Below are 13,859 nucleotides of genomic sequence, written 5' to 3'. Positions count from 1 at the left end.
ACAGAACATGCAGTTTTTCCTTTTTAACATTTACAAAAGGAAAATATTATGGCATTTAAAATCCACCCTTTAAAGACTGATACAAGAAAAGAATACTTGGAAAAATGTACTTTTTAAAAGTTCCTGCTAACTATCTAGTTTTTAACAAAACCAAGCCACTTAGATTACTTCCTTCTTCTTGTTCTTTTGTACTGTCTTGTACAGTTAAAGTTTACAATTTTGTGAAAAAACAAAGTTGTTTTTTTCCACTGAATTGTTTTTTTTCTCTGAAGTACGTAGAAAAAAAGCACTGCGTGACGGAATGAGGTGAAACAATATTAAATTAAAGTTTACAATTATGTGAAAAAACAGTGTATGTACACATATTTACAAAAAAAAATCATCTTCTTTTCCCTTTTGTTACATTTATATTCATTTAAAATGTCTTCATTAAAAATAAAGTGAAACAGAAGTCAAATTCCTTCTTTGTTTACTAACCTTACAAAATAAAGCTGATTCAAATTTTTCATGTTTTGTTACATTTAATTTTTTTGTCTGTTTACAATAGGCAAATGCCAAGTTCTAATCAAAACATTTCTTAAATGTAAATGTATGTTCAGAGTACCATTTATCTTATTTCTGGAAAAATTAAACAAACAAATTAAATGTGTTTTTTTTAGTATTATTAATTGAACATTGCTTTTCATGCAAACCCTCATAAAATGATGAAAATTATTGTAGGCGTCTAAACTCTGCGTACCTTGATGTAGCGCTCCAGCTGTGGGTAGACTCGTCTCACTCTGAAGTACGTAGAAAAAAGCGCCGTGTGACGGAATGAGGTAGAAATCACGTGGGTGACTTGGGGGAAGGAGAAGACACTAAACCCTGATGACTTGCATTGCTTCAGAAGTTCCTCATCAACTTTGTTTTCGCCCTCACTCAGAATACAGCCAACCGCGTAGCGGCAAAGTGGAGCAGATATCTATGGGGAAAGAGATTAAAAATAATATCACTGTTGTTAATAAACATTGATTAGGAACACCTAAATACGACAAGTCTAGAAGAATGTGGTGAGGAGTATTTTTAATCAATGATTGAGTCTGTTTTTGGGCCAAAAATATCTTTTTTCTTTTTTTGACATCTTCATCACGTTCATGAATGTGGAATTAAAACAGAAGCAAACAAACAGGCATGCTTTGTTTGGAAATGTTGCAAGTGGAAAACCTTTTTTCTATAAAAAAAAAGAAACATGGCAGCATGACTTAGATTTGTAAAGTTAAATTTGACTTAATCCACCATAATTCACGCCGGGGAAAAAGCAAACACCATGTCAGAGAAACACTCCATAGAAACAGTCAACCATGTTGGTGGTTGTGATGTTTTGGGTTTCACAGCCACTGAACCTCCTGGCAGTCATTCATCTGACCATGAACTCCTCTGTACAGTATTCAAAAGCATCACATGTAAGGCCATCTGAGCTTGGCTGAAAAATGGATGTCATGGTACAAAGATACCGAAATCTAAAGCAATAATAACATTATGACTGAAAATGAAAAGAATAAAGGAGTTAAACTTTAAGTCCAGACTTCAACTCAATTCTGCTGCAGGACATAAAGAAAGCTTTGCAGGAGTAAATGCCTGCAAAGCACACACACTCGACTGACACAATATAATAAAGAGTGGTCCAAAGATTCACCACAATGAAGGAAAATAACTTATTCATGTCATTGCTGGGATAGATCAGCCTACAGGCTGTTTCATCATAAACTGTACTTATTTTACCCACACATTTTCCATTTTTATACTAGTTGCTACCTACTTCTGCAAAGGTCCAACGTAACACCTGACATGACTAATGGTGAAAAATAACAACTGAAATCTATCCTTGATCATTTGAACTGATATACAATAGAAACAATAAGTTTCAACAAAATCTCCAAAGAATCTGATTTTATGGACAAAAACTGTACAAACTTAATGTTAAAGAAAGATTTTAGGAAAAGCAAGAGTTTGAGTCAAATTAGACAAAAAAAGAAAAAAAGATATTAAAGATATTTAGCTACCATCCAGACTTCTAAGTAGTAGAAGTTTTATTTATTTGAGCACTATTAGAGGAAATTGTCAGAAAAGCAGTTCCTGTTCCTTTTCCTACTTTGAAAGAGAGTGGCATGCATAAAAAACAGAACAAGGCAAACACTCCAAATGAATACTTCAGGGACCAGCAAGATTGTCCTCTACTGCAAGAAGAGAAGCAAAATTAGAAAGTTATTTAATAAATGTGGTGGAATTACCTAACTTGGTCCCATTACACATTTTCCAGCCCAACCAAACTATTCAAGAAATAACTTTAAGAGGAAAACCCATCTAATGGTAGCAAGTGCAATAAACAATCTCTGTACACCTGACAACTCACAGCAGTTCAGTCTTTGTTTTGCTCCTCAAACTGCTCGTATTTTGGCACCAGTTTGATGCTTTGGGGGGGTTTTCAATGGCTCGTTCTTCATATACGAGCCATTGATGGCTCGTATATGAAGAACAATGTTAAAATGTAACCCTAGGAATCATGTCGTCTTTGGTCTCAGTTGCGTAGAAGCAGAACAGCCATTGCTGAGGCAACAGGAAACAGAAAAAAAACTGCTTAAAGTCTCTTTGCGAGCATACAAAGCGTTTCTTATGCACTCAGATTCTGTAGAGCTACGGTCTTAAATGTTTTAAAATAACTTCCTGAAAGAACAAGTATAGAAGAGATTTCATCAGTCGCCCCAAAGACTGACAAGCATTTCCTGAGCAGCCCCTCGTCTCGCTGCCATCCCCACAGCTTTCATCACGATGTGACATGAACATTGGTCCCTGAAGATGGGCAACCGCATTTGTCAATCTGCAGCTTTTCCACTTGTCATCTCTTCTTATTCACTCAATCTATCTCCCAGAATCTACAAACGCTGGCTTTAAGCACTGAAAAGGAATAGCAAGTATTCCAGTATGATCTAGCCATTGCTTTCATCTGGTATTGTTAGATTTTTTTTCTGATGTGTTTTCACTGATGTCACAAATTCCTCCATGAATAAATAAAACTTCATGGTGTTGCATGCAGTGCACCATTTAGAAATCCGCTTTTGTATATCGCCTTCCTTTATTGTTTGCAGCCTTTTCTAATTTTGTTCATAACAACTATGGTCCAGAAATGACATGCAAAACGCTAATAGACAGTGCATCTGTAGTGGCAGCTCACACAGCTTGCATTCTTCTAGTCTCAATATGGAGGGATGATTAACAGCTGTGTAAATGATCGCCTCTAATTACACTATTTACTAACGCCTCAAAATAGTGAACCAAGTGCATTATTTGTCAATGAAGGCACTTTTTACATTTCAAACGTGAGGCTATTGTCTATCTAAAGCAGGGGTGCCCAAAGTCGGTCGTCGTGGGCTGGCATCCTGCACGTTTTAGTTCTCTCCCTAGTGGTTGTAACAACCTCCTCAGCATGACAAAGTTCTTCTTAGGCCTTCTAATGAGCCATCATTGGATACAGGTTCGTTAAACCAGGGAGAGAAATGGTCTTCAGGATGCCGGCCCTCGAGGACCGACTTTGGGCACCACTGAAAGGGAACAGCTAACAGTCCTCTGATGCACCATAGCTAGTTGCTACAGGAAATTAGAGGAGGAGATTAAAACTCTAAAAATTGTAAACTTTTTGATCATGATTTTTTTTTTTTTTACCAATGTGGCCACCATTAAACATTAAAATGCACCTTGTTGTTGATTTTTTTTTTTTTATCACATTGTAATTCATGTTCAATGTGTGATATCAACACAGATAGTGCATAACTGTGAAGTAGATGGAAAAATGGCAGAGGATTTAAACTGATTGTTTAAGTAAAACATTTAACTGTAGGAATTGGGTGCACTGGGTTTTATTTAGCTGTATGAGAGTATTGTTTGGCTGAATTTCAACTAAGCGTACAGGAGGCGTTGAGAACAATGACATACTTTTTCTGCCTGTAGTTTAGAAATGGCAGCAAAGGAAGTGAACAGTCATTCAGTCTATGTCGGCCACGCTTCCGAATACTCCATTAATATTAACAGCCACCTTGATTGGTTTAGAACTACTCTCTTTGCAGAGGGGGATAACTGTTTACAGCACGGTAAGCTTCATAGCATCAAACTGGTAAATTACATATGTCTCAGGAGTTACAGGGTGTGAATACTTTCGCTGGATATGTTACTGTACCATAAATACTTTCGAGCTACCGTCTTTAATAAAATCGTTCAATACAAGATTCCTTCACATAGTGAAATAAGGCATCTATTGTGTAGAATATTTGTGCTTAATGTTCCTAGACTACTCTTGGACAAACCGTTTCCTCTAACAGCTGGATTCAAACTTCGAGGCTTAAAGGCAGAGTTGAAGTGCACATACTGGATCCCAGAAACCCGTTCTGGCTTTGAAGCTGTGAAGAGGCTGATTGGAGAAGCTTTAGTGAGTGGAGCCCAGAATGTGAAGCTGGGTGTTTGAAGGAATAAAACGGAGCTGTTCAAGCCCTGTATCCATGGCAACCATCTTAGAACCAAATCAAGTTCTCATCGAGGTATTTTGTTTTTCCAGAGGAAGTGATTAAATGAGGTAAAAGTGAGAGAACTGAGCATGAGGGACACACATATGCGTATCCTCTTTCAGCTACACTTTTTACAAGAGCTTCCTGCAGCAAATATCAGCGGACGGCATCTGCCTGTTTAGGCACCAAATACCAGTGCTCCTGTGTGAGGGCACTCTCTCCGGGGCTGGCAGTGCGGCCACTGAATGGCATCCCGAGGCTCAGACGCTAATGAGCCGAGATCATTATGACAATTATTCCAACTTAGATCAAGACTTGGCTGTGACCGTGCAGAGGAAACAGGACCCACTGCTCTAATTGCAAGCTTGGGGAAAGGGGAAAAAATAAAAAATAAAGAGGAAGAGCATAACAAAGGCGTTTTGAAGCAGAGCTGGGAAGAGCTCATCTCTAAACTCTGGTTACATTCCATCAGGTTGCTATGGAAAGTTTTGGCAGTGTCATCAATTCTGCACTAACAGTTAGCAATGAAAAAAAAATGTTTTTCACATATTTGACAAACAATTTGCTGTGTGAATATAACCAAGGTTCTAGTTGACTCATGACTTTTTAGTCTCACTGTGAAATGTTTTTTTTGTTTTGTTTTTTTCCCCCGTACTCTTAACAGAACAGGTCAACCTCAACCATAAAAGGCCTCGGGCTTGATGATTTTCAGGGTTTCATTATGTTTCTGTCTGACCATTACAACATGAATGACGTTAATTTGGAAAGTTATTTCTGAATGAGTCCCATTCCAATGTGATCCAAACATAGGAAGAAATTTAAACAATTTAACCCATACATTATGTGTGGTAAAGTGCAATGACAGAGCAATAGGTATTAAATAGAGCTATTGACATTTTTTAAATACTTTGTAGAAAAAATATTTTCTGGGAATAACAATTTCAGCTATGTCAATGTCTTCTTCATGGAGAAACTAATCACATAAATCACTCAAGTATGATTTGAGTCATTCCTTCTCACAAATCGTCTTTGGTTCAAGTAAGTCTTAAGGGCTTCTTCTATGCTCTCTGATAGACAATGATTTTCAAAGACTTTCAATGATTTTCAATTGGATTCAAGTCATTCTAGCAGTTGTTAGTCTTTTGGAAGCAATAAATAGGAGTGTCCACGGTTGTCTGTAGTGCCACTGTCTTGCTGAAAAGTCTATTTTTGTTTCAGTTTTACATTGTCCAGAATGTCTCTATGAAATTATCCATTTAACCTTCCTTCAATGATATGAACTGTGCCTTTCTATGTTCAGAGACGGTGATAATGTTCCCACTTACAAATTTGACTCTTGGTGTTAGCTTGGTGGTAAATGGCCATGGAGGCAGAAATCCAAAGAGTTATGGCTTTTCAGAAGTTTACAATATTTATAAAACACCATGATCCAAAACATCACTATTCTACAGCCTTCAGGGCTGGATGGAGCAACAAGGTTTTCATAACCTCCCATGATATTCTACTAATTGTACTGAACTATTTTTGCAGTGTTAGACTCAAAACTATATATGATACAAACAACATCATAGAATAAAGAAATGCTTTCATAAAATAACTTGTAATTACTACAATATACAGCCTATTCCATACTTAAAATAATAATAAACAATTATATTAGTCATATTATACAGCGGCATTAAATTAATCATACGAACATTCAGAGGTTTAGATATAAATGTGCTGTCAATGACATCTGTATGTTTGAAAAGTTAAGTTGGCTGGGACGGTTATTCCATGCCCAATATTTTCAAACAATTCTCCAGCCATAAAAATACAAATAAATAAACTCACTGTGTGTGTTTCTGGTCTTCAGAGGATTAATAAGTTTCTTTGTCATTCCATTTTATTACACATATACTTACCCATATAAAGAAATTATATTTCTTTGTGAATTAGTTTGGTTATTAAATATAGCATAGGCTTTATCTCAACCCCATCAGACATATTTGCTGGGAAAAACATTGGCATGTTCATTTTTTATTTTCTATACAGTGCATTTACTTTTACATATCTGTAATGAAATGTTCCTTTTGCATAACTTCTAATTCATTAAGAGTGGAAGATTTACAAATTAAAAGCCAACATTATATACATAAAACTAGAAACTGAGAATTAAAGGATTAAATTCCAGCTTAAATATGTTTGGTGATTCTCATAAAACTGTCCAAGATAACAAAGACTGGCAAAGATGCATAATGTTGGGATTTTATTGCATTTTTAAACTCTTAAGATGATATTAGCTGCAATTCAATGATTTCCTAATTGCTATGCAAATCTATTATGCAATGGCAATTCTAACCGCTTCATTCAAAGTGTGTCTGTAATAATATAATCTCCATTATTTGAGCCTATTACCATAAAATTACATACGATATCATTTCAATATAGCTGGTGGCAACATAGAGCTATGGGTCGGACAATCACTTGCATATCATGTTCAACATCGGTTCAGGTGATAACAAAAGCTTCAATCTGAAAAAAATTAAATTAATAAAATAGGCATCTTATTTTACAAAACTTAAAAGTATTCAAAGTTTGACATAATCTTCTTGGAATTAAAATATTTAGGAATATTCTTTGGCCTCTTAACTGCTGGTTAATTTTATGAAATAGCTCCCATTTTTGACACAGGCTTCCTGCAGCACGACTCTAGTTCAGTTTCTTTAGAGAAATAATGATGCTATATCCAAATTAACTGTCAGAATGTTACTGCAAAAACCCAGGGTTAATAGGATTAGTGTGCCGTCTTGTTGTAAGGGTATATATTCAGCAAAACAAACCTGAAAAGTTGCTTTACTCATTGAAAAATACATGTAAAATTAAACAACAGTGGTAGCATATATGCCACTTAGATGTAACCCATGGATCTCACATCAGCCTTTTTTTTTTTTTGTTTGTGCCCGACTCACTCCATGCTGTTACTGCTGAAAGAATCATCCAGTAAAATAGACTGTAACTTTTCTTCCAATGAAATACAGCGTGATTTAAGAGTACATTTCCAATTATGAAATTTTAGGCAACATTTTATGACAGCTAAATACATAAGACACACTACAGCCAAACAATATGTAAAGTGATGATAAAACAGAAAAAGAAAATTCCAGCCTTATAGCGTTTTCCATTTTTGTTTTTCTACTCAGATAATTTTGCAAAAAAAAGAAAATATAAAAAAATAAGTAATCATAGACAATAATAAAGCTTTACCTGTGACGTTCAGAATGATATCCAAAATGAATTAAGAAATGCACATATAAACCATAAGCTATGAGTTACTTAACCTGATTCCCAGTTGATAAAAACCTCAATAACAGCATTATAATCTTAAAACATTTCAAATATTAAATATTTTCACATTATCATTTGCTATATTAAATCCACAACTTTATATCCAGTTTTGGCAAATAAATTATGAATAAAAATTAATTAAGTCTTAAAAATGTTTTTTATACATCTTTTTTTCGGTTTATATATCAAATGTGAGAAGAAATAGTGAAGAAACTACAGAATATCACAATATTTAAATCGTTAAATTAGTTGAGGGATTATTTTCGTAAAGAATGGCATTATCGCCATCTAGTGGCCAAGTAGTGAACTAATTATGTCCTAATCTATGTCCTCCCCTTACACTTCATTGCACAATATTATCTATATAAAAAAATATATTCTGCATTTATTCAGCATATTTTTGTAAAGAATTTGGAAAAATAATGTTTACCTTTTTAGGGTCTTCATAAAACACTCCAAGACATGGGAGTCCGAGTCCAAGTCCAATGCAGCGAGCCTCCTTTAAAAGTTCCCCGCTGTCTTTATATGCGCCTTCTTTGAATTTATAGGCGAAAGTCAGCTTATTAAAGGCAGGACAGCAAGTTTTCACAGTGATATCCGCTAGGAGTCCTGAGTAAAATATACAACCTGCTAATGTTAAAATGAGGAGACCCAGTAGGACCGCGCACAGACAGAAGCAGTCTGGCATGATAACTCCGAAGAGCAGGTACCGCTATTCAGCTGCTGCCGAACTCTAAGCTATTTGTTTTTTCTGTGAAGAAGCTGCCATGTGTCACAAAGTGTTTGGTCGTTTTACAAAAACCAAATACGTCGTTTACACAACGTATATTTGTGCACAAAGACCCGAGAAAACACTGGATTACACATTGCACAGGACTTCCTGGAAAGTACCATTAAGGCCGATTACAAGGGGTGAAGGAGGTGGCAGTTTCAAATCTTGAAACGGAAACAGTCCTTGCTGCTGGGGAGGGGGGGAGAGTTTGTTACTGCAGCAAAAAAATAAATAAAAATGCTGCTGATTTACCTAACATTTGATTGTAAAATAATATGTTCATAACATATGACATTTTCAATTTTATGGGACCTTCTTATACCTTTAAATATCTTGCACAAATAATTTCTTATATTAATAATAAACGTTAGACACTGATTTATCTACTGCTAATTAACCTGAAAAAGAGATATATTAAAAAGTAGATTGTAGAGTAATGTGTGTCCAATTTGTACTTGGATTTTATAAGGTTAAAGTTGGAAAATGAAAAACAATGTTCCCCAAAATGGGACTTTCAGCTTGGAAATTTGAAGGTGCTGAGGCACCCACAGTTCATTATCAAATATGACAGCTACTGGTAAAACGTATATTCAAAGATGTTTGATTGCATTTATATATACATTGCTATGTTGTCATTAAAAAATAGTTTTGGGTGTTTCTTACCTGAAAAAGTTGGGTATGAAATAAATGGACAAATGGACCTCTGGGAATGTGGGTATGTCAAAATTTTGAAGGTTAGTTCAAATGGTACTGGTACTTTGAGAAAAAATAAATAAATATTGCATTTGTTTTGTTACGTATTTATTGTTGTGGTTTTGGTAAGTAATATATTCTTTACATTTTTTTAAAATGCGTTTTAATTTGTTTTTAACTAGGCATGTTGAAAAAACTTTAGTGTATTAGTTTGGTATTTCTGAAATCAAACTTCCAGGTGAGCCTATTTGCATGGAAGCCCATTTCCGCCATGAAAGACAAAATAAAAGACCAACAGAAAGTCATAATTTCGTCTTTCAAAGTCATAATTATGAGATTTAAAGTCATAATTTCGACTTTCAAGGTCATAATTATGAGATTCAAAGCCATAATTTCGACTTTCAAAGTCATAATTATGAGATTCAAAGTCATAATTTCGACTTTCAAAGTCATAATTATGACATAATTTCGACTTTCAAAGTCATAATTTTGAGATAGAAAGTCATAATTTTGACTTTCAAAGTCATAATTATGGGATTCAAAGTCATAATTATGAGATTCAAAGTCATAATTATGACTTTCAAAGTCATTATGACTATGAATCTCATAATTATGACTTTAAAAGTCGAAATTATGACTTCCTGTTGGTCTTTTATTTTTTTCTTTCATGGCGGAAATGGGCTTCCATATATTTGATTCAAGGTCCCCAGTGGAACAACGTCTTCACGTAGTAGCCCCGCCTCTTTTAACCTGTTAAGCCCGACGGACCCTCCGAGGGTTCCAGCTGCCACGTGACCTCGACTCGCTCTGTAAACAAAGGCTCCGTGTGCCTTTAAATTTTTTTTTTTATTATTATCCGCTAAAAGAAGCTTTAATCTTTCAAAACTATTCCGCATAAAGGTTTTGCCCAAATGTTAAGATTTTAGAGCTATTTAAAAACAGCTGATGAGATTTAAAGGTCCTCGGGCGATTACGCAACTGCCCGGAAAACCCCCGATCAGCTGATCATCACGGCCATTTTATGGCTTCACATGAGAGTGGAAAGACTCTCAGAGTATGGCACAAGATGTCGGCTACGCAAAATCATGAGGTATTTTTCGGAACCCGATCTAAATGTGTGCGTAATTTATGCGTTCTCGGGGTGCTCTCGGTGCGCTCTCCGTGCATAAGCACGTGTGGTACACGGGAGTCTGAGCACGTGGAGTTATCTCGGTTCCGTGAGTTCAGTTTTGATTTTTTTATGATAAATCGATCATAGCAGCAGAAACTGGACGATTTAGAGGCTTTTGAAGGCTTTTGAACAACAACGGTTTTCCGATTTGCTACGAGTGGAGCTAAATCTTCTGATAGCTGGTGGGATTCGGACGAGGAGGAAGAGGAAGAGCCGGACACAGCTGACAGACTTGATCTCGGTGATGTGTAAGTTTCCCCCCGCAATTTCACACAAAATATTTGATGTTTTGGTTCTATTTATTTATTAATTTCAGTGATTATATGCTTGTAATAACGGCAGGAAGTAAAACCATGTGGTTATTTGTTTACTTATGTTTTACTAAAATATGTTTTATTTTACTAGTAAGGATTTCATGTTTACTTTGGTTCATTACTTTGTAATAAACCTCTAATTCTTCAAATACTTTATTTTTATTTATAGTCAAGTGGAAGCCGAACCATCAAGCTCAGGTGGAGCTGAACCTCCCCCCACCTCTCATGATTCTTCACCTTCTTTGAGGTAAGATGTCCATTTTTTTGGTGGTGATGGTGGTGGTGGATTTTCAAAATTGTTTATTTGCTCTTTTAAATTATTCAAAAAGTATTTTTGACTGTTTTATCTTGTTTCAATAAAAGTTTTCTATTTGGAGTCAAAGAAAGAGCTTTCACATCATCATTATTATACATATTACACTGTGCATAATGGTACATTTTGCATATAAATGGGGTAAATGTCATGACCAATGGTTATATTATATGTAGAAAGTGTCATTAGATGGTAATAAGCTATTTAATTTTAACAAACCCCCAGTATTGATGTAAAAAACACATTTGGCACAGTTTGGTGACATTTTGGATAAATGTGCCAAAATGGCCTCTCCGCCTAAGAAATTTCTCACTAATACCATTCTAAAATAAATATGATTCATCTGATTGAGTCCAAATTTGGTATACTTTTACACAACATTTAGATTTAAAAGTCTGTACTACTTTTTTGTGTTACAAATACTATTTTGGTAGTGTTTTCAATGTTTATTTCAAAGAAAATTTTGGCGAGGTTCAAAAAAATGCAAAATATTTTGTATTTTGTCCCTAATATTTCAGGCAGGGTCAAAGCTACAATGGTGCTGACACCAGAAAACCATTCTATGACATCTTACCTTTACAGAGGTACCAAAAGTTTCTTATTAAATCTAATAGCTGTGAGGCTATAAGTGATTTACTTTTGTGTGTTTTTGTCAGGCGGAAATTTATTTATACACCTTAGGGTGTAAGAGGTTAAAGCGCGGGGTGGAGTCGATTAAGACGTGTTGACAGGAGACAGGAAAGTTCACTACACCCCTATCCAACTTTTACGAAGTCGCAAAAATGGCTGGGAATATTAAGAGGTTCTACGACCTGACAGCAAAGCTGTTGTCCGGCGAATCCTTCAGTTTCTCCTCACTGAAGGGGAAAGTTGTTCTCATTGAGAATGTCGCGTCCCTCTGAGGAACAACAGTCAGGGACTACACGCAGATGAACGAGCTTCACTCTCGCTTCTCCGCCGAGGGACTCGTTATCCTGGGTGTGCCCTGCAATCAGTTTGGACATCAGGTAAGGGTTCCGTTTTTGTAAATTAATTTCAATATTCATTTAAAAACCCTGCATTCAAAAAGTTTTTTTTTAAGCCAGTCAAGTGCACAAAAAGAATCCATCCATTATTATACCCTCTGTTTTCTATGTCTTATCAGAAGGTCTTACCCACTATAAGTTGAATTTTTCAGATCAGTGTATCCTATAATTAAAATGGCTTCCACAAGCTTCCAAAATTCACCTAATTACATTATGAGGCAACCTATTTATTGAATTGCTTTTATTACTCTTACTTTTTAATGCACACAGAACCGCTACTCAGTTTTCCCTATTGCATTTCAATGCATCTATAATTATGTTGATGTTTATGCATAACAGGAGAACTCAAGGAACGATGAAATCCTGAGATCCCTGAAGCACGTCCGTCCAGGGAATGGCTTTGAACCAAACTTTCAGCTCCTTGAAAAGGTGGATGTGAATGGCAGTGACGCCCACCCCCTGTTTGTCTATCTGAAGGAGAAACTTCCAGTCCCCAGCGATAATGCTGTGTCTCTCATGAACGACCCAAAGTTCATCATCTGGAGCCCTGTGTGCAGGAGTGACATCTCCTGGAACTTTGAGAAGTTCCTGATTGGTGCCGACGGTGAGCCACACAAGCGCTACAGCAGAAATTTTCTCACCAGTGATCTCGAGGGCGACATTAAAGAGTTGCTGAAGAGGATTAAGTAAAATGGGCTACGACACTCGACGGCTGGGTTGTTGAAAATATTGGCTGTGACCTCTGCCTCTTAGAAAGTCTTATCAGCAGACACACTTATTTGGGGAATCTTATCTAGCTTTCCCAGCTAACAGCTTAACCAAAACATATTTCAAAGATTGTGATATTTTCAGTGGTATACTCTTGGTTCTTGAACCCATTTACTTAATGAAGAGGCTCCTGGAAACCATTTTGTGTAGGAAGTTTCTGATGCAGATGTAAATGTCTGACTTTACCACAGTCTATACTACAATGTCTATTTGGGGAAAAGAGAAAATGTGCATGTTTCATGTGAGCATTTTTTTTAATTATTATTTGAATAAAATACAATTTAAACAAAAAGACTGAATGCATTTTATATATAACTGTAGATAATTTATGTGCACAAAAAAGTGATGTGTAAATTATTTACACCCTAGATAGAGCCGTAAATTGAGTTCTGACATTAATTTATTTGAAAATCGCATTAAAAACAAGTTGTGCAAAGGGCTGAAGAGCAACCGGAAGAAAACCAAGAGACATTTATCAACAAAGCAAAAACTATATAGTAAAATAAGAATAAATGCAGTTGAAATACACCAAAAAAAAAAAAAAAAGCGCAAGAAGTTCCTGCGTTGGATTCTGATCTGCCTTCTGCACAGAGTACAAATTGTGTAATTGAATTTAGGGTGAAGCTTTATGTCCTAATTTCAGAAGGGCTACTGCCCTTCTCTCAGTTCTGACTTATTCTTCTGGACAAAATTATAGAAATTCTTATGACTTTCTTATGAATCTATTAACTCATAAATTAGGTGCTTCCTGTACAACAGTAAACAAATTCAAGGACTGTTTCACAAAAGCAGAATTTATGAATTCAGGTTCCAATAAATGTAGGAATAAATTTAATCGTCATACACAAATGCTATACCGTTCTACAAAGGCCCAACTAGATCCATTACTCACAAATGCGTAAGCCAACATTTCATATCTAGTATCAAAATGAGCACAGAGA

General features: G+C 35.7%; 2 protein-coding genes across 2 annotated transcripts in view; one reads left to right on the top strand and one right to left on the bottom strand.

The window, feature by feature from the left end:
• tex264b (testis expressed 264, ER-phagy receptor b) overlaps nt 1-8,805 on the bottom strand; it is a 49,041-nt gene extending 40,236 nt beyond the window's left edge. The window contains exons 1-2 of the mRNA XM_008408720.3: nt 8,293-8,805; nt 740-961 (exon numbers count right to left, since the gene is read on the bottom strand). Of these exons, the coding sequence (XP_008406942.1) occupies nt 740-961; nt 8,293-8,550 (480 nt within the window). The 5' untranslated portion in view covers nt 8,551-8,805. The remainder of the gene's footprint in view (nt 1-739; nt 962-8,292) is intronic.
• A 3,018-nt stretch (nt 8,806-11,823) lies between these two features.
• gpx1a (glutathione peroxidase 1a) lies at nt 11,824-13,210 on the top strand. The gene is made up of 2 exons (XM_008408719.3): nt 11,824-12,132; nt 12,490-13,210. Exons 1-2 carry the CDS (start codon nt 11,908-11,910, stop codon nt 12,838-12,840), a joined length of 576 nt encoding a protein of 191 aa, XP_008406941.2. The 5' UTR covers nt 11,824-11,907; the 3' UTR covers nt 12,841-13,210.
• Nucleotides 13,211-13,859: the final 649 nt, after the last annotated feature.

This window comes from Poecilia reticulata, chromosome 5, assembly GCF_904066995.2.
Source record: "Poecilia reticulata chromosome 5, P_reticulata-male-v2, whole genome shotgun sequence".
In the NCBI taxonomy this organism is placed as follows: Eukaryota; Metazoa; Chordata; class Actinopteri; order Cyprinodontiformes; family Poeciliidae; genus Poecilia; species Poecilia reticulata.
The sequence above is the reverse complement of the archived record's forward strand: the minus strand, read 5'-3'. Positions and strand labels throughout refer to the sequence as shown.